Source organism: Triturus cristatus, chromosome 4_1 (genome assembly GCF_964204655.1).
Source record: "Triturus cristatus chromosome 4_1, aTriCri1.1, whole genome shotgun sequence".
Classification (NCBI taxonomy): Eukaryota; Metazoa; Chordata; class Amphibia; order Caudata; family Salamandridae; genus Triturus; species Triturus cristatus.
Window position 1 is genome coordinate 199,627,957 of NC_140585.1, and position 22,157 is coordinate 199,650,113.

General features: G+C 45.8%; 1 protein-coding gene across 8 annotated transcripts in view; it reads left to right on the forward strand.

Moving 5' to 3' along the window:
- The window catches only part of PNLDC1 (PARN like ribonuclease domain containing exonuclease 1), a 374,781-nt gene that overhangs the window by 229,267 nt on the left and 123,357 nt on the right, over window positions 1-22,157 (forward strand). For all 8 annotated transcript variants that reach the window (XR_014980732.1, XM_085650474.1, XM_085650477.1 and 5 more), the window contains one exon: window positions 15,959-16,023. Coding sequence is in view for 7 of the 8 variants with exons in the window: in XM_085650474.1 (XP_085506600.1) it covers window positions 15,959-16,023 (65 nt within the window). In the remaining variant the exon portion in view is untranslated. The remainder of the gene's footprint in view (window positions 1-15,958; window positions 16,024-22,157) is intronic.

The window sequence follows — 22,157 nt, forward strand, 5'->3', positions numbered from 1 at the left end:
AGATCTCTCCATTGGTGTCTAAGTAGGAAGTGGCTGCACACCGAGAAAGTTGCTTAACTGAGGTGCTTATCATCCAGTCATTGCGTCAAGATCTTCCCTGGTGGATGGGTCCCCTCCAAACTTCTAAAATGTCACCCATTCAGCCCTTATCACAGGCTCCTGGTATTGTGGTCATGGACCCCACTAGGCTGGACTGGCCATCTGGTTGACTTAATGGTGTGATGTTTTTGGTTCACGTCAGAGCTGTGGCTGCGCAGGAATGTGCTTGAGCTGCTGGTGGTCCGTCTTCCATATAGGCCTTTCTCCTTCCTTCTCTAGAGGCAACATCCAGATTTTATTAGGCAGCACCACTATTATATCTACTAGCAATGTGGTGTGGTGTGATGAACTCTATTTTGGGAGAGTAATTCTCCTGTGAATGTGGGAGCAGCGATTAGGTGCGAGGAGGCCCATCTCTTTGACTTCATCACCCTCAGTCATGTCAGTGGACGAAAATAAGTGGAAGCTATTCCCATAAGTTATGGAAGCATTTCCTTCAGATTAAGCTCTCCTTTTAGGAAATTATTCCCCATTTTTTGGCATATCTTCCCTCTGAGTGGTGGTCAGTTGAATGCCTTCGAGTTCATTTTTTCCTATGGCCTGCTCCACACATTTCCACCGAGCCCGAGTCGGTCCAAAGCTCTTTGGGAACTGCAGAAGGATTGTGCACAGAGAATTCTGATCGCTCCAGACTGGGCAAGGAGGATCTGCTAGGCCCATCTGGTGGCTCTCCGCGTTTGCAGCGTCTTCCCTGCCACAAAGATCAGACCTGCTTTTGCAGATGGATGATCAGGTCCTCATCCCTGATTCCCAGATGCTCTGGCTGCACACATGAAGGGTGAACAGTGCTAGTGCAACCTCAAGTTTTTTTGTCTTCCTGTTGAGGCTACCTATGTCATCATGGCTATCAAAAAATCTATTACCAAGTCACAGGCCACTGGATCATATTGTACAGTTGTATGATTCACAAGGTATTAATCCTTTTACATCTTTCTTGTCTTATGTCCTGAGCTTTGCATTTTCCCCTTCACAGTAGGAATTAGAGGTGACTACAGTTAAGGGTTACTGCCAGCGGTGTTGTGTTTGTCATTACTAACGCTAAAAAGGGTTAAGCAGTGACCAAGCCCACTATTTGGTATTGGGTCATCCTTTGCAGCAAGATATGCTATATTCATGAAAGATTCTCAGAGTGACATTCATGCTTATACCACTAGGAACTGGCAGCTTCTACTGCTCTTTCCAGAGGTGTCCTAGTTGCCGACATCTGCCTGGCAGCTGTGTGGCCATCCTTAAATACATTTGCCACTCCACATCTTAGGCCTGCAGTTTTGGATACTTAGTCAAGTTATATTGTATGGTTTTATAGGTGAAGCGGTATTATCCAGTCCCACCTCCCTGAGGGCTATTGCTTTGAAATGTATACATATGAGGTGAGGATTCAGCAGGAAGGTGTACCCATATGAAGAAGTAGTTAATTACCTTTGCTAATAATGTTTCTGGTGGATAAATAATCTTGCTGATTACTCCTTCTTCCCAAAGACCTAGTGCTGTGATTCATGAGATTCCAAGGTATGCACATATGTCTTGTGTTAAATTTTTCTCTGCCATGGCTCTTTCGGTTCCTCTGTCTGACTTGATGGGGCACTGACCAAAGTACCAGGAATTGACACTTTGGACGGGTTGGCACCTAATATACTCCAGTGATAATCATATCCAAAAGAGAGTTGTGGTTGCAGCCACATGGCGGCACCTGGTCGTGCTGGAGGATTACTGCTGGGAAAGAATGATCCAGATCAGTCTGAAGTGTGGGAGTGTCGGAGTAAGCCTCAGCAAGGCCTACCAGTGCAAGGGGTTCGCCCTTCTCTGCACAGAGTCCTCAGACCAATAGGAAGACGTTGGCACAGAAACTGGAATAGAAAATACAAAGTTTAATAAACCTCATGAGGTGGAACTACATTCACACAGCACCCTTCGGTAATGCATGAAGTAGCACACCGAACAGAAGGAGCACGGTCCTTTTATACCCACACAGGGGCTCAAAAGAAGGCGGTACAAGTACAGAAGGTTTTATGTACATATACGGTCATATAGAAATGCACACTCGACAAGTAGGAGGAGTTAACAGTTTGCCAATGCTAGTAAACACATCCTGACAGTTACATACTACTAACACCTGCAAGGACAGCTGCAAACTCAACAGGGCTTGTGCGAAGGTGGAAGATGCTAAATATAGTTTGTTTCTAGGCAGATTACAAGAGCAGTCAACACTGAGGGAGGACAAAGCACATGGTGAGCACGTGGCAGCACATGGCAAACAAAATGGTTCCGCTCCTTCTTGTCAGACAGATCTTTCCAAGTCTTCGCCCCCCCTTTTGTCTCCTCCATTAAACCCATTGAGCAGAGGGTTCGGCGTTAAGTCCTGCCCTGTTCAATCTTTATGTGCAACCCTTAGCTGCGGTCGCCCGACACCATGGTCTCTCAATGGTCTCTTATGCGGACGACACCCAGCTTATGGTGGCTCTTTCCGATGACTATGCTCACGATGCCTCTCACTTTCAGACTGGTCTTGAGGATATCGCGAGCTGGCTGACAGAGAATTGTCTCCAGCTCAACGCCAGCAAATCCGAGGTCCTGCTGGTAGGCAGGGACAGAGAGCTTTGGAATTCCCAATGGTGGCCTCCGTCACTAGGTCCTGCCCCTTCCCCCAAATTGGTGGTAAAGAACCTCGGGTTTCTGTTTGATTCTACCCTGCGCTTCCAAGAGCACACCAAAAAAATAGTGGGCACCTGCTTTGGTCTTTTACGTACTTTAAGACCTATTCTCCGGTTCTTCGACCCGGCTACACGTCAAATGATAGTTCAGGCCACTATCCTTTCAAGACTAGACTATGCCAATTCTCTGCTGCTAGGCGCCAATAAGGCGGAACTGAATCGTCTTCAACGCACCCAGAATTCTGCAGCCCGCGCTATCCTCGGTCTCTCGAGATCGTGCTCAGGATCTGGGGCTGTCTCACGCCTCCACTGGCTACCCATATCAAAAAGGATTGACTACAAATCCCTATGTCTCACCTTTAAAATTTTAAAGCTTTCCACCCCCGAGATCTTGTTTGACTTGATCACCCCGTATATATTCCTAGCCGCATGCTGCGCTCCTCTGAATTGATCCTAGCCTCTGTTCCTAGAGTCAAGAGATCGAGAGCTGGGGGCAAGTCTTTTCGTCTCTTGGCAGCCAAGCTTTGGAACTCGCTTCCTCTAAAGATCCGCAGCCTGAATTGTCTGACTTCTTTCAGAAAATCTATAAAAACCTTTCTCTTCCCCATGGCTTAATCACTACTTTCTCTTTGGGTTTCTGCTACTAGCGCCGGGACGCCCCTTCGTTGGGGCAGCTGCGCGCTTTATAAGTGATCTTAACATAACATAACATAACAAAATGGCTGCCAGAAATACAAAATGGATTCCACAAAATGGACAAGATAGCCTCTAAATACAAGATGGCTTCCGCTAATGCTAAGCCAATCGCTGCCAATTTACAACAGGAGGAGTATTCATAAGGTGAGGAATATGAGGGAAAACTATGTATTCACCAGAAATATTGCTACCGAAGGTAAGCACTATTTCTTTTGCTCACTTGTTTGTTGTTTGTGTGAGCCCTGGAAGGCAAAACCTGTATCTAGCCAGACTGCTAAACCTTAGGGAATTCTGCCTACCGGCTACTTCAATACCCATAGTACTTCTCATTGAATAAAGCACACTGTAATGCACAGTTCATGATCATTCAGCCAGACAACTAGCTTCTATCTATCCTAAGATCTAGCTAAAATTGAAAAATTGTATGTCACCACCACTTCAGTGAATTCACCGAGCAATGTTCAAGAACCAATGCATGCCCCTGCTCTCTAAGGTGTATCCAGTTTTAGTTTTTCATTTGATTGTGTGATTTATTTCAAGCTTTGTGCGGAAGGTTTCCAGGTAACTTAGGCATGACAAAGGATGCTTCACAATGAAATGAACAGAGCCTTTATTTGTTTCCTGAAATGTACTCTTTTAAAGTTACTAGGAGGTGGGAAGAATATTCCAGATTCTAGAAGCAAAATGGGTGAAAGAGAACAACAAATGTCAGATCTCTGGAAGATCCTATATTCAGCAGCAGCGATAGAGACTGAAAAAATTGTTAGATCTACAGACTAAGCAGTAGCAAATAGATAATAATGGTGGTTACAAATGTAGCTTCCTGAGAGAGTTAGAAATGGAGGAGGGACAGTCTAGATGGTAAATAAGACATAGTGCCGCATTCTAAACTATCTACAACTGGTTGATTAGGTAATTCAGGATGCACAATCGCAGGGCATTACATAGGCCAATCTTGAGAGAATGATTTGCTCAACCTCTATTTGCCATCCACTGAGAGAAAGGGAAGGGTCTTGCACAGAATGTGCTGCAAAAAGAGATGGAAACAACTGTATTAATTTGGGTTTTGAAAGCTAAAGCTCCATGCAGCCTTATCCACAGTTAACTGGTGGAGACGATAGTCAGTAGCGGGGAGGAATGTAGGTCATCAGGCCACCAGGAAGTGCTGCAGAATGAAGAGATTAAGAGATACTGAAAATCAAAAGTACCTCAAACTAGTATGGCTGACCTTTAATTATCACTTCACAGGACACTTTGCATGTCTGGGACACATTGTGCATTCAGTTACTTTGCATGAGCGGAGACACCAGAAGACCGCAGTCAGACGTTGTCGTATAATGCATATTTGAGATTTTATTCTCCCCTCCTTTAAATCAAGCCATCTTAAAAGATATAAGTCAGTAATAGACTGAGCTTATTAGGGGTGATTACTATTCATGCTGTACTTGAGTTTTCTTCCTGTAGAACCTCCTGGAGTAAGTCTAGGCAGTTTGCTATTGAAACCTCTGAGAAGTTTAGATTAAAATGAACATTTCTGGTATCTAAATTAAAAGCAATAGTATAAAGCTTTGAAATACTAATGGTAAATGAGTATCGCCCACGCATACTGCCTAGTAACATCTGACTGTCACAAGACCTGGACCAGTGTGTACCTTTTAGCCATGGAAATAGGATATTTGACAATTCATCTCAGTTTTACCATTCTCCTAAATAAGTTAGAAATAAAGACTATATTAGTTGCATGTGTGGCTGTTGATATACATGCTGTCCACACTCCTGCCATCTAGTTTTGGACCCGGACGTCTACAACTTCTTTTTCTTCGAAGAAATATTTTGAGTCAAGAGTTTGTGACTCCCTCCTCCTTTTCGAAGCAATCTGCATGGTCCTCGGCTTCATCTTCCAATTGTTTTTCTTTGCGACTGGGCTTGGATGTGCATGTCTTACTTGTCGTGCAATGCCCCTCTTTAGGCCTACTCGAACCGGAGAAGCTGACGAGTCACCGATTATCTACTCTTCAAAGCCAAGTTATCTGTGACCAGTCCCTTGAATATCAGTTTGACCACTACTCCACTCCTTCCACCGATGCCGAAGAATGTTATGAGAGGGGTGATGGAACGGATCCCATTTCGAAGGTGCCGACAGTTTAATGCAGATTAACCGTACAACGACCAACATCTAGTCTGCAATTTGTATTTGTCTCTGGAACATAATGACCAGGACTATGCGGTGTTGCAGCAGTTTAAATCTAAGAAAACTCTAAAGTACCATGGCTCATGTCATCTTGCGTATATCATTGAGACCACCGCAGAAAAAAGGTATTGGATAGAGAGGAAATCTTAGTCGCAATCGAGAAAGGCGAGTACAAGAGAGACTTTTCAACAAGTAGCCGATGCTACGTAGCATCCAGAGACTCCGAAATCGACACTAGAGCCAGCGATGGAGAGGTACAGCCATTCATCTCCTTTCAAAGGAGTCCGGATGTTGAGCCAAGGATAACCATACTTATGATGACGAACGCCGTAAGTACGGTTACTCCTCCAGCTCCCACACATACAGCGCAACTGCAGAATTTATTGGAGTCCTGCTCTAGAGCAAATCAGTCCAGCAACCCAGTCAAGACAGAAGTCTTGGTGGTCTGCAACCTGGTGGTCCTGGTCCACATCAAGAGAAAGCTTCAGAACCAGTAAAAGACGAGAGGCCTCTCAATCCTAATTGTCTCCTACCCACAAACATGGCGCCAAGGTGACAAAATCTACAACCGCCAGATGCCATGTCTCCCCGACCGTTCTCACTCAGGAGCACCCACTGACCCATGCTTCTATCGACTTTAAACTCTGAAGAGATGAGATCAGCCACCAGCTCACTACCATCCTCAGTGCCTCTATCACAACTGCAACCTTTCCTGACTCCAGTAAACATGCAGAGGTTAGACCTCTCCTCAAGAAAACATCTGCAGACCCGAGCTCAAGAACTACGTCCCATCTCACTGCCCCCCATTTCCCACGTCTGTCAGGTTTCATAGCCAATCACAGCACCAAGACCGCCCTCATCGCCGCAACAGATGACATCTGCACCCTACTCGACAAGGAGATTCAGCCCCCATGATCATGCTCAACCTTTCCGCAGCCTTCAACACTTTCTCCCACCCCACACTCATTGATTGACTGCACCAGACAACTCGCTCAGATTGATGGCATCCTTTCTCATGAGCAGCACCCAGAAAACCCTTCTACCTCCCTCATCACCTCACAACCCAAGCGCACAATCTGCGGCGTCCCTCCAGGCTCATCACTCAGCCCAGGCCTTATCCACATCTATAATAATAATAAATCTTCTTTATTCGGCTTTACACATTGGAAAACCATAAAAGGAACATTTCAATGATACAAATTCATATAAGAACAAAAATCATCTTAAAAGAATAAAATTCATAAGAACACAAAATCATATATATTAAAAACAAGGCATCATATAATTTCACTGCATCATACTATGCTTCAGAATGGTTTTTAGGAAGTTAAGTACATGATAACAAACCACTTCAGATTCTAAGAGTTGGAGACGTAGCATTGCAGGGCGACACTGTCTAAGTCCCCATCGCCTTAGTAAAGGTAGTAGCCAAATTTTCCGATGTGGGTGATGGAATTTACAAAACAAAATTGTATGCAAATTAGACTGTACTGATTCCTCATCACAAGGACAAGTAGGGAGAATTAAATCCCACCTATTTCTCTCAGGAAAAGCTACTAGTCTATAAAAAAAAGTCTAGTCTGAATCTTGTCAGTAACATTCTGTCGTACATACTAATCTGTAATGTTAGATAAGGCTGGATAGAATTAGTGAACTGAATCATATTGGCATGAAGGACCGAGGATTTTGTTGACTCAGAGGTCAACCTCAGGGACTCTAAATGACTCTGAGCCAGTTGTTTCAACGCTCTCTTCGGTATGTCAATCTCTCCAGGTTCAAGGTAATATTTCTCCAGACCAAGATCCTTAAAGAAATTTCTAACATACCGAAGCCATTTTATTTTTGAAGATTGATCAAGAGTCATTGAGTCCACCACGATTGCCTGGGTTAGGGCATTTTTATCAGAGGTCCAGATGCGCCTCCATAGTAATAATGGTTGGATTCTTATCAAATCCACCAGATAGGGGATTCCAAGTTCCAAGTGGGAGGCGTAAATTGATGTACTAGTCGGTGTTGTTAAAAGGAATCTGAGGAAGGTGTTTTCTGCCACCTGAAGGGCACTAATGTCTACATGTCCCCAGACTCCCGCCCCATACAGCGCTATCGCCTGACACTTGGCGGTATAGATTTTTAATAGCTCCAGTGGGGCCCTTCTCCCCAGTCTCTGGGAAAGGCTCATCAAGCACCTGGCCTGGCACCTGGCCTCTACTGCTGACCTCCAATTTAGCCTTTCGTCCATCATAATACCCAGGTAAGAATACTGAGCAGTTACCTCAAGTTTTTGATCTTTAAGGTAGATATTCTTTACTCGATTTTTCCCGGGACCTACTACCATGACAAATGTTTTTTTAACATTTACATGCAAGTCCAGTCCACCCATAAAATCAACGTACCTACTCAGGGACTTCTGTAATTCACGCGGCGTGCGTGTCAAGATGACCGCGTCATCTGCATAAAGCAGAGCGGGAATCAGGCGCTGTTTTACCCGTGGGAGATCCTGGGTCCCCCTCAACATCTCCTCCTCCAAGACGTTCGTATACAAAGAGGAGAGGAAGGGGGCCAGGACACATCCCTGCCTGACTCCACGCTCTACTCCGAAAGACGCTGTCAACTCCCCCTTCATGCCAAAACGCACCCTTGCTGATGCTTTGGAATAGAGCTCTCTCAGGAAATCTAAAAGTGGGGGGTCCACTCCCATTTGTGTCAAAATCATCCAAAGTTTTGCGTGTGAGACGCAATCAAAAGCAGCGGACAGGTCTACATAGACCATATAGACCGAGCCCTTCTTTGCTTGAATATATTTACCCACTATCAAACTAAGATTGAGGGCCTGCTCCACCGTTCCAAACCCCTCCCGAAATCCAAATTGGAGATCGGAGATGATATCTCCCTCCTCAGCCCACTGCCGGAGTCTTTCAAGCACGACCCTGCCAACGACCTTGCCCAGGTCGTCCAGCAGTGAGATAGGGCGGTAGCATTTGACGTCCTGACGATCCCCCTTTTTAAAGATTGGGACCATGATAGATTTGGTCCAAGATTTTAGCAGACCCGTTTTTGCGGCTGCAGTGCACACTCTAGTAAGAATAGGGGCCCAGAGATCCAGATTGTATTTAAAAAGATCCACTGGGACCCCATCTGGGCCTGGGGCTTTCCCATTTTTACTTAATTCCAGGGCCACTAAAACCTCGGAGATGTCAAAGTGCAGAGATATTGGGTATTCAACTGTTGGATTTGAAATTTCTGTCCCTACTGATGTTGCTGTGTTTTTAAAGATTTTAGAAAAGTGGGACACCCAGATATCTTCTTCTATGGCCACTTCTGTCTTGGGACTGTTATCATCTATTAGGTAGGGGGATTTAACAGTTCGCCAAAAAGCCACACTATTTTTAGAGACCGCACTAGTGTGTAAATCGTCCCATAATTTCTGCTTTAGTTCTTTTATTCTTTCTTTACGTGCCCTACCATATTGCTGTCTAAGAAGTTGTATCTGCTCAGAGTCTCTAACTGTTTTACTCAGAGCCACCTTTAACTTAGTTAGGGCCGTGGTACAGCTATGATTAAACCACCCTTTAGTAGTTGAATTCACTCTTTTTGTTTTTACTGTAAGAAGTCCCTTAATTTTCTCCAATATCTGGATAAAATTATTTAGGACTTCTTCATCCGATTCTAATAGATCCAGGCATTTAGTTATGTTTGGGTATGCCTCTATTACCAGTTTTTCGTTAATGTCTGCTGGATTTATCTTCCCCCACTTTAATGTGTATCCATTTTGCCTTCCTAACTCGAAGTTATTCTGGGCCAAAGTATTCGCTATAACGGCGGTTAGGGGTTGAGAATTAGTTACATGAAGCTCCATCCTCAAGGCTGAATGATAGCTTAAAGTATTAGTCAGGACCTCAAAGGACCTAGCTCGGGACACCAAACCCGATGACAGAAAGATGTAATCAACTGTCGTTTTGTATCCCCTACCCACATATGTTGGTTCCAGGAAGTTTGAGCCTGGACTTGGCTTATTAGCTATTGTGAGTTCCAGGTCTAATAAGATATTATTCATAGCAATCCCCACCTTGGTATGGATAAAATGCATAAGTGGAGCGTCAAGTTCATCCACTATCCCACATCGATTCTTCCCAACGTGTGGGCATGGATGCAGATTCAAATCACCTCCCCATAGAAGGTGAACAACCCCTTTTCCTGCCTTTAGGTTATGGATTAGTTTCTCCTTGATATTAGAGAGAAGAGTCAGGAATTGGTCCTCCTCCAGATTATTGTAGAGGTTAAGCAACAGAATGGACTCTTTTTTTTTTTTAAAAGCAAGGGAAAATAATTGGAAGTTTGGATCAGAAACAACAACAGATACCTTTAGGTGGTTTACTGTATTTGCAATATAGGTGATCAGCCCCCATTGGGTCTGCCTACACCACTGCCCAAAGCTGAAGTAAAGTATGTTTTATAGCCCTGGAGGTGAAGCTCCGTCATGGACCATGTCTCCTGGAGGCAGATAATTTTACCAGACTCCAAGAAATTCACTGCGGTCCCATCCTCAATTTTGGGACGGAGACCCGCAACATTCCAAAAGAGGATAGGTAAGGACTGCAGTTCTGTGGTGATCGCTGGAGCTTCATTTGCTAGACGAGTTGTTTTTGCTTTGGAGATTAAATGGGGTGTCTTAAAGTTGATAGGTTCAGTCGCAATTAGTGGTCAATCGACCAATTCAAGGGCACTAAACCTATTCGTCATCGAGATACTGGACCAGGGGTCCCTATTGGGCAGCTCTCTAAAGGCCGTCCTCTGAATGTTGGGACCCCAATCATCCCATCGTCCTCCCCAGTGACGTAGCCCCACTGTATGCCAAGAACTATCATCCTCATGATATCGAGGGCCCACTATTTGCCTTGGGTTGCCATATTCGCCATGACGTGGAGCTGCAACTTCATGATCATTGAAAGTGCCCTTACGGAACCTTGAAGGATAAAAGAAGGAAAGACGCTTAGTTCCTATGTTTCCATTTACATTCGGGAACTCCCAGGAGCAAATGTAATCTACCACACGGGGATCTTCAAATGTGATCAGAATGCAGTCTCCCGGTATTGTTTTCCTAGTACTTCCCACCCAGGGGGTCCTACGTACCATCAGAATCCTACATGTCCAGGTTGCTGGAATAGGGCGGTTGATATTTAGCCAGTGTAGGGCCTTGTTTTTCAATGACCATGTAGGTTCTGTGTTATAGTCCTCTAACTCGGGCACGCCTGTCATTACAACTACAAAGGGCTTGCTTCCGGTGACATATCGACAGCAAGTCTACATCTACATAACACCACTCGCAGACCTCGCTAGATCCCACATTAACATCACCTACGCCGACGATATCTAACTCGTCCTCTCGCTCTCAGCGGACCCCTCCTCGACGAAGTCCAACTTCCACAACTGTATGTAAACATTGCAGCCTGGATGAAGAACAACTGCCTGAAGCTCAACATGGACAAAACCAAAGTCCTGATCTTTGGCAGACACACCACACTCTGGAAAGACTCCGGGGGTCCACCGGATTTCGGACCCACTCCTGCTCTAAAAGACTACACCCACAACCTTGGCATCATCCTTGAGAGTGACCTTTCCATGAAACGTCAGTTCTACGTCCTCTCCTCAGCCTTTTTTCCACACTCTGCACATGCTCCGCATAGTCTTCAAGTGGCTCCCCTTCGGCACCAGGAAAAAGGTCAGACATGCCCTCATCACCAGCTAGCTGGACTACGGCAACACACTCTACGCAGGTACCACCACTGATCTCATGATAAGACTCCAGACAATCCAGAACGTTGCAGCCAGACTCACCCTCAACCTACCCAAGAGGACCAACATCACCCAGCATTTGAGGACCTCCACTGACTCCCTATACAAAAGAGATGCCAAAAGACCTCCCAGGTACCTCTGCTCAGCTCACCTCATCCTCGCAAAGATACATTACAGCTGCCGCTCCGTAGGACGCTGCTTCTCCCACCTCGCCTCCATAGCTTGGATCACCCTCCTCCTCTGCACTTCACTCTTGCTGACCCGCTTCTGGAAGGAACTCAAGACCTGGCTCTTTGACCTAGACCACACCACAGCACCTGGATACACTCACGGGTGATGGACCACACTATATAAATACCGCTTAATTGATTTAGTTACAGTGTCGCCACTGACAATCATGATTGATTGACGTCTCCATTGACAATCATGATGTTTACGGCGTCAAAGCTGTCTACGCTGGAACCATGGGCGCCGAGGGGACAGTCTACAAAGAGGCGCTCAAAATGCCCTCAGACATTTCGGTGCCGAAGTCCAAGTCGACCTTGAAAGACCATGCACCCGAGGAAGGTGAAGGCCATATCCTTGAGAGACTGCAAGAGGTCTTGAGTCACACCAGAGAAAAATTGATCCACAAACTGGCAAACCAAATGCTCCAAAAACAGAAGCCTAGACTTTAAGGAACCCTTCTTGCATCGACCACCAAAGAGGCCAATGGCCAGTAAAGGCACTAGCCCAACTCCAGCATATAGAGGCTGCGGGGAAGAGGATAGCAATAGGTAATGGTAACCATTGGCATCACCAATTCCGTTGGCTTCCTCTCCAGAACACTTAGTAGCAGGAGGGAAACTTCTAGCTAATGTGACCATTAGATGTGTATTGGATGCAGCTGACATTTCAACAAGTGGCATAAATTCCTCTATCCTACTATGCAGTCATGCATGGCTGTATTTCCGGATATAAGCCTGAGGTGCAACAACACCTTTTGAATGTGCCCTTCAATGGAGAACATCTCTTCGGCGCAAAGGTCGATGAGGTGTTAGAAAAGATGAAAAAGGGCACAGACAATACAAACGGCTGCCCTTTATCAGTCCTTTGAAAGGGCAACAGGGATGGAGTGGAGGTAAAGCATCCACCACAGACTAGGTCCAGTCCTACCAGCAAAAGCAACAGGCCTTCCACCAACAGAGAGGAACATATTTTGGTAGAGGTTCTTACAGTGGAAATGGAAATGGGTTTTAGGTAGAGGCTCACCAACTAAACCATTGTCTTCACCACCAAGTAATCATTCCCCTTTTGCTCCCCCACAACCACCCAACCCCTGTCAGGGGGAGACTTCAGGGGTTCCAGACACAGTAGGCAGATATCACGTCTGACCGGTGGGTAAAACACAGGTACTTTCTAGAAATCCTATCAACCCCACCAAATATTCCTACACGTAGACACTCAGCACTTACATCTTTTGAAGAATGAAGTAGAGGCGCTCCTTACCAGCCATCGAACCAGTTCCAAAGAATGTGACTGCAGAGGAGTATATTCACTTTTTACTTCATAATTCCAAAGAAGAAAGGAGCGTTGCGGCCTATTCCAGACCTCAGGGCACTCAACCAGTACATTTGATTGGAACTTTTTCAGGATGTAATCCCACTTTTTCAGAAATGCGTGTTCGTGACATCCCTCAACCTCAAAGGTTCATATTTTCATATTTCTATCCATCTAGCTCACCACAAGTATCTGAAGTTTGTGGTAGGTGGTCGCCGTTATCAATTTAAAGTATTACCTTTCGGAGTGACAATAGCACCAAGGATTTTCACAAAATGTCTGACCATAGGAGCAGCTCACCTGAGAAGACCAGGTAATCATGTCTTCCCTTATCTAGAAGATTGACTTATAAAGAGTGCAAAGAGTCAAATGTGTACAGGGTACTCAAACCACCATCTCTCTGCTCCACAGATTGTGCTTCACCTTAAATGCGACAGTCACGTCTGGATCCACTACAGGTCCAACTCTACCTGGGGTGCAATTCTGAACTCTGTGGCAGCCAAAGACTACTGCAGTCCCCATAGCATTTTCAATTTCCAGAACCAACTGGTTCTTTTTCAGCCACCTCGTTGCCTGCCTGTCACATTGGTAATGCATCTCCTGGGCATTATGGCCTCTTCCATAGCCATTATACCCTATGCAAGACTGTGAATACGCCCCTTACAGTAGTGTAAAGCATCTCAATGGTCACAAGTGGAGGGCAGTGTGAAGGACCTGGTGTTGATTCTGCCCACAGTTCTTTATTCCCTGCATTGGTGGAACAGCAACAATCTGCTGCAGGGAAGGTTGTTCAAGGACCCACTTCCGCAGGTGACCATTACCACAGATGCTTCACTCACGGGCTGGGCGGTGGTGTGCATATGTTGAAAATGACAGGCCAAGGACTATGGGACTATGGACTCTTCAACAAAGAACCCCTCACATCAATTTCCTAGAGCTTTTGCAATTCAACTGGCGTGGATGGCCTTCCGATCATAAATTCATCATAAGGTAGTCCTTATAAAAACAGACAATATGACAGAGAAATATTACTTACAAAAACAGGAATGCACTCATTCTCTACTGCTGTCTGTTAGCGCAGAACATATGGAAATGGACATTAGAATAGCACATTTACCTCCAGGCACAACACCTACCAGGAGCAGGTAATAACTTTGCGGACCTCGTAAGCAGCATGCACCAACAAGTACATGAGTGGAAACTCTACCTACAAGTTCTTCACTCGTACTTTCAACTATGGGGAACAACAAAGTTCAATCTGTTCGCAACAGCGGAGAACGCAGAATGAAAACACTTCGCTTCCAGGTATCATCACTCCACTTTTGCCTGTGCTTTGCCACCTCTCCCACTACTATATGTATTGAGGAAGCTCAGGCAAAACTCTCTCACTTTAATTCTGGTAGCTCCTACAGATCATGGCAACCGTGGTACACCACATTGCTCGAATTGTCAGTGGTCCTTCTCTAGAATTCTTCTCTCTATTTTCACTCACGCTGCATGGTCATCCTTATGAACACTGCCTGGTTCAACTACACCGGCACCCGATGTCTGAAAAACAGTCCGATGGAGACGATGAGCATGCGCATTGCCTTGAAGAGGAGGAGTTACAAGATCTCATGACTCAAAAGACTTCTTTCAAGAAAAACAAGTTGTAAACATCCTAGCCCTTCACTCGATTACAGGAATTTGCACAGCATCTGAATCTACAGCGCTAAATGCTGCAAATAGATGCATACAGGGAAAGTAACCATTCATTCAAAGCCTGGACAGGGCCCATAATACAGTGACCTTTTTCTTGTCCTTGACATCACAATTGCTGCCAGCCCAGTTGTGATCTGCACATTAGTTGAAGGCACGGTTTTGAATCCCAGCTTTCCATTTGTCCAAATAGTTTCCTCTTGAACAACCATTTTTTGAACTTAAGCCTCTGCTTCCTTTTTGGTAAGACTGGAAGTATTCCAAATCAGTGTAATAGCCACTAGTAAATGTGTGGTTAGTGGTAATAAATGTATGGGATTTATAGAAAATAGCAGTGTGTTTAGTCAAAGGTCTAGTACTTTAAGAAACTATTTGATTCTGGGAAAATCGTACTCTTACTGTGCCTCTGTACGCGGATGCAAACGCAAAGAGATGATGGGCAGAGCGCTGAAACCTTTTAGACACTCACCCCCAGCCTCCGATCTGGGTTGAATCCATCATCGTTCTTTAGCTGGGGTGGCACGGTGCGCACAAGAACGATGGATTTAACCCAGATCTATTGACTGGGGGAGAATGTTTGATTTGCTCTACATTCCGTCCATCATCTGTGTGTCTTTTGCTCTGTACACCGATGTCATTATATGTCAGCTCTTTGAAACAGGCTTAATGAAAGAAATAAACACCAAGGGCATATTGCAAGGACAGGACACCCCCAGCATGTCAATCCTTAACACATGTATCTGCAGGCGGCTGGATTTAGATCTCACTACCTGAATGTGCTCTGCAAGCTGCATTGTGTGGGATTTCTCTTGTGTTGCAGCTTCTATAGGTAAATTATTAAAAGTGCCAGGGAACTAAAATGAGTAACAGTGAAGTCCTGCAGTGTCTCGAAGCGAGCATTGGGACGGGTGACACATTGGCAAGACAAACCTGCTACACGTGTGTTGGTTGGCTACTTTTCTTCAACCTCCATGTCATCCATACTTCATCTAGGTGTTTTCTCCTTCATTCTGGAAGCTCTAGAAATCATGCGTAAATGTAAACAGCAACCACACAATACTTATGTGTTTTCCTTGCTCCGAAATATTCATAGCCCTGACCAAGCTTTTAGTAAGTCGCCTGAATAAAAAGTGCCAAATAAATGAGGATGCTGAATGCTGTCTTTTCCAATGTCTAATCCTACTGGCTATGTGCTTCATGATGCATAGGGAAGGTTTTGTCCAGCTTCTGGTTGTGATCTTTGAGTATCTGGACAGGTTTGATTACTGAAGGATTTCTCCTTTCTTCCCAGTAACCAGAACCCTGCACAGCCATCCAGCCCTCTCATTGAGCATGCTCCAGACTGCAGAAAGTATGGTATGTACTCACATTGGCCTGGTACACTAATAGCGGGCAGGTTCACGGACATGTATACGTTATCCAGTCATCAAGTCAAACTAGAGAAGAGGAGAGATTTTGGGTCGTCTCTGTTTTGAAGTAAGTACTTTTGGCTGCGCAAATTGTATTATGAGCTTGGCCTTTTCTAGTTATGTGTCAGAACTCCTTTCAGAGGGCCACAGGGCAAGCAGGACATCCTGGGCCCAACTGAGGTTGGGAGGGATTGGGGGAGGATGATGCCTTCCACTCATGATGTCCCGGGCTTAGACCTAATATGGGTCCAGAATAACTGGGCCAGTACTATCCCGTCCAGTACTTGGCTTTCTGTGCTAGCCCAGGTCAGGCAGTCAAAGGCTCTTCAGGGGCGAGGTAGGTGCTTGCCATACACAGGCTCAGAACTCAACACACACGCACAGTAGCAACAATAAAATGATTGTCCAGTTAAATGCTAGGTATTATGACAATTTTAATATTTAATGTAAATACACAAAACTTGTATGACACACTAAATAATCCATACAGCACTCTTAAGGTCGGTGAGCTAGCGCTATCTGGGGCATAATACGCAAGTCCCTCTGTCCTTTCTAATAGAGGCAGTTATTCCCTGTTTGAATAATGGAGATGACTTTCAGATGTGGCCCATACTACCACCATTCCACCCAAAGTCTATGCTTCGCCTAAAGAGTTCACCAACGCCTCAGCGCTAAGTTAGTGCAATTCTTCAGCGGGCCCCAAGGGCCCAGAATATTCTTACCTGACAAGGTGGCAGCCAGCGTTCCAGGAAGGACCGGGGTGCTTCTTTGCGAGCTGTAGTCTACCCTCTCTGACGGTACATGGTCTGTCCTCAACATTGATTTAGGGCTCCTCAGTCCCGAGATGGTCGCATTAGTGTTGTATGTCCTCTCTACAGCATCCTTGGCACAATGAATCTGCGCTAAGGCCCTGTCTCTGCAGTGGCGACCTACATGCACACAGGGGTCACTGAATACATCACTCCCATGGGCGACGGCCTGCACTTCAAGGTGACCCCCTCCATGTTCATTGGGTTACTGACTACAGCACTTGCACACCAGGGCGATGTCCTAGCTTCTGCAGGATCTGGCAGACAGCCCTCATTCCTACACGTTTAGCTGTCAGATGCCTTCGACGCTGCCCTGGAGCTTTGGTTACGTTTGAACCACTGTCCATCTTGATTGATCAGACATCGTTACGAATTCTTCATTCAAGTCCCAATTCATAATACCCAATGGAGCCATGTGGGCCCATCTTTTAATCGTCCAGCATGAATCATTACTGCTGTTGTTGGTGTAAGCACGTCTCCCCCTCTTTGGTCCTGATGAAGACCCCGCTTCCAAGAATTTCAATTTGCTGGTTCTACTAGGGGTCGAAACGTCGACTTTCTCCTTGTTTGTTCCTAACACATGAGACTGACAGTGATTATACAACTGCTCTCCTTGTTCATGTTGTTGCATTTGTGTTTCTTGCCATTGAACTGGCAGGCTAGGTCTTCAGATTGATTGTGGATGTTCTTAAATACACGACCTTCCCCCCTCACACCGTCTGCACTTATCCCAATTTATTTTGCACTTATCACTTCACTTGCACCTACTTAAACTAAAAATGATGATATTGACATGCTTTTGTCTTTTGAAAGGTTGATATGTTGACCTATTTCTGTGTTTAATTGATTAAATTCAGTCATTTATGCATTTAATAGGTGTTGTCATAATTCTGTATAATTCTTTTCAACAAACGTGTGTTCTAATTGTGCAAAATTATTCCACTGTGACTGTTTTTCTATGTACCAATATATATACCCGAGTCCAGTGGTCTATCGGGTCACCCCATTGATATACAACTTCTCATTCCTACACGGTCCTGACAGGGCTGGGTGTCTCACACTTTGGTCACTGGGATATACTGGATAGGATCTCGCAGGGCTTCACTCCTTCCAGGCACACTCAAGAGGCTATCTGATTTTGGCCGTCAGGCATACTGTAGGTCCTTCTCTTACTCACAAGAGGCTCTGGTCTTAGCAGGCAGACAGAAGGTTGGTACTCCAGGCTCAGAGCAAGTAACTTTGACTTCCTGGGTGATGTCCCCTTGCCTGGCAGGGGAACTGATAGACCTTGTTCCCCAGTCCTGGTTCCGGCAGCAAGAAATCTTGGCAGTCCTCCCTCTCCTGCTGAGACTGTGCTGTTCAACAAAGTGTAGGGCACATGCTCCCACCTTTATACTTTACATCAAGACACATATTTGACACCTGCAAGAGCACCTACAAATCTGCCCTTAGACACTACTGTTCACAAATCGGAGCCACCAAATGCTCTGTGTTCACCACCTGCATAGAAAGAAGCACCGACAGCGACAAGGGAGTTTTGCCATACTGAAAGACTTCACCTCTCCGGCAGCAAGCTCCACAAGCAACACTCCTCTAAAGACCTCTGAACTAAGCTTCAAATTCCCCCGCCCCCCACCGGACCCTTGTGGCCCTCTTGCCCATTTCTACCAACACACAGAGAACCATCCTGACCCCCTAACACACCATCAACACTCCAGAAGCCAGAACACTCATGCAGTCAGTACACTCCGGAGCACCCTTTGGCACCATCCTTCACCAAGTTAAGACTCCAAGGACTGAACCACATCAGCACTGCCCTTACCCCAATCTTGGAACGACTGAATTATCAAAGCCACCTCCCTGTAAACATGCCACAGTACTCCACCCCCGTCAAGAAACCTTCAGAAGATCCAAAGACGCTAGACAACTACTGAACAATCGTCCTGCTACTGTATCTGCCAAAAGCAGTGGGAAAAATGATAAAAGCCTAACCACTGACATCCACCTCCTGAACCACAGTACAGAGACTCATTGCCGCCACGGGTGACATCTGGATGATCCTAGACGGAGGTGACACTGCGGCCCTCATAGTATTGTATCTTTCTGGAGCTTTGAACTCCATCTCCTACCCCATCAGTGTCCAAAAACTGCATAAAGCTGGTACCCAAGCTCCTGCACTTTGCTGGATTTGCTCTTTCCTGCACCAAATTTGTCAGTCTGCCCCATTCACCTCAGATGCTATCAACCTTATTTGTAGACTTCCACAAATATTCTCAGTCATCCCCACTCTGTTAAACTCTTATATGATCCCACTCGCCAGCATCCTCTGCGCCCATAGAATCAACATCATATCCTATGCTGACGACGCCCAGCTCATCTTCTCCCTTCTGACAAAATGCCAACAGGACCAATTTCTCCGCCAGCATGACCGGTCGCCAGATGTGTGAAAACCAACTGCCTAATGCTCAAAACAGACAAAAAGGAAGTAGTAATCTTCATCAAAGCCTCCTCACTCTGGGACTCCTCCTGGTGGCCTTCTGAATTCTGAGCTACAGCTCTCCCGACAACCCATGCAAAGAACCTTGGAATAGTAATCAACAGCCAACACACCGTGACTGGCCAAGTGAATGCAGTCTGTGTCTCCTGCTTCCATAAACACAAGGAGGTCAAGAACATCTTTAAATGGCTCCCCACCAACACTTGTAGAACAACCACCCAAACCCTTATCACCAGCAAGCTGGACTACAGCTGTGCACTCACACCCCCCTGCATACACAACCAGATCAGCCAGTCATGCCTTCTCCTTCGTCGCTCCTAGAGCATGAAACGACCTGCTCCTGCATATGAGAGCCTCCTCAGTTCTTGAATTGCTCAAGAAACTAGCCCAACCGTCCATACAGCTCCTGCTTCAACTCCAGAATACCCTCCCATGGGAGTTGTGCACCCTACCATTAGATAACACAACACAACATAACATCTAGTATATGGCCTTTGAAATTCGTGTTGGGGGTGTCCGCTCCTATGAAGTGCTCTATAATGCCCTTTGTCAAAGGGACAGTCTGCCAAAGCTGGAGTAGCTTCTCTACTGAGTAACCTACAACACAGGCCAAAGGAGTTACTGGGTATCACAACTGGCTGACAGCCTCCACTGAAATATGTCCCATAAAGGTTCAAAGGACTAATTCTTCCTCTGTATCAGATTCTCTGAAAGTACCACCCTTATCAATCTGACCATCTCCTTGACAATTGTTATTGTTAATTGGCATTTATAGAGCGCGTTATCACCTTCAGGTCTCTAAGCGCTATAAGAGTGATCCAGCAGCTGCATGTGGTGAGTGTAGATGGTTAGATTACGTCCCAAGCTGCAGAAAAAAGCACTGTTTTCAATTTCTTCCTGAACGGGAGGATGGCGTGTTCCCTGCGTACATTCACCTGCAAGTTGTCCAAATTTGGGGAATGGATGTAGAGAAAGCTCTTCCTCCTTTAGATGATAGGTTAAACCGGGGGCAAGCCAGGAGGCTGGCCTCTGAGGACCGTAGCACCCTGCTAGGCGTGTATTTAGCTAGGCGGTCTTTGATATAGCTAGGGACTAGGCCATAGATGGCCTTGTCTGCAATGCAGAGGCCCTTAAACTTTGTTCTCTGTCTCACCGGGAGCCAGTGCAACTGTCTTAGGCGAGGGGTAGCGTGGGTTTGCCTGGGCACTCTAAAAATGTGTCTAGCGGCATCGTTTATGATAACCTGTAATCTGGCCAGCAGGTTACCTAGGAGGCCGATATACAGAGAGTTATAGTCGAAACGAGATAGTATCAGAGCTGACACTGCCATTCTAAGTGTGTTGAAGGTGAGAAGTGGGGCAATCTTTCACAGCTGTCTCAGCATGCCTGTACACATTCCCACTACTGCCGATACCTGCTGAGTCCTGGAGAGTTTGGCATCGATTTTGATGCCCAGGCTTTTTACAGCCACGGCCGGCACCGGGTATATGCCAAGTTCTTGTGGCCAGAAGAGTTCCCTCCAGGGGTTGCAGTCAGAGGTGACGGCCAGTACTTCTGTTTTGTCAGGATTGATTTTAAGGGAGTTGGCAGTCATCCAATTAACAGTGAATTTCAGGATGTTTTGAAATCTTGGGTGGACAAACGGGGCATTTTCTATCTGAATGATGATTTGAGTATCGTCAGCGTATTTATAGATTTGACACTCCATGTGGTTCAGTGCCGCTATCAGAGGTTGGAGGTAAGCGTTGAAGAGGAAGGGAGACCGCGTCGAATCCTGTGGTACCCCACAAGAAAGTAATCCTGTGTCAGACACGTGGTCGGTCAGCTGGATTCTCTGGGAACGGTCCTTCTCAGCCAAGCAAGTGCCGTGTCCTGGATGCCCAGCTCCGAAATCCGCAACATTAGTTGGTCATGGTTGACCGTGTCAAATGCCGCGGATAGGTCCAGTAACACCAGGGCACATGGCTTTTTCTTGTCAGCACTTAATCTGAGTTCATCTAGTACAGACAGCATCACCAGTTCCGTGCTGTCATGAGCTCTGAATCCTGCCTGGTTGAATTGCAGGAGGTGATTGTCCTCTATGTGGTTGGACAATGATTTTAGCATGTGCTGTTCCAACACTTTTGCCAGGAAAGGGAGTTGAGAGATCAGCCTCAAATATTTCAGGTTTTTCGTGTCTGCCCCAGGTTTTCTAAGAAGCGGGATAACACGTACTTTCTTAAAATTAGAGGGGACATGCCCTGTTGCAAGGGGTTGGTTAAGAAGCGAGAGAACCTCTCTTTCTATCCCTGGTAAGGCTACCTTGAAGATCCTAGGTGGGCAGGGATCTACCGGTGACCCTGACTTCACTCGCCCTATTAAGTGAGATAAGGAATAGGGAAGGTGGTGAGTGGTTTGTCAAAAATGGGGGGGATGGTGCTGGCGCCAAGGTACACGGGAACTTGGGGGTGGAGTGGATTTCCGTTAATAGGCCCTTCACTTTTGTTGCAAAGAAAGACTGGAAATCAAACAGAAGGAAGGCTTCTGTTCCCTGTCTGGTCTCAGCTCTTTGAAGATCCGAAAGGTCTCTTTTTGAGTGTTGTCAGCAGCTGTAATTTTGGCTTCGTAGAATTCTGCTTTTCTTGTGAGAATTGCCTTTTTATAGATTGCAAACGTAGCATTATATTCTAGCCGGGTGCCTAGCTCATAAGCTTTCCGCCAGGCTCTCTCTGACTGGCGGAGAGTTTGTTTTAGGTTTCTTACAACATCGTTAAACCAAGGGGCCCCCTTACCTTT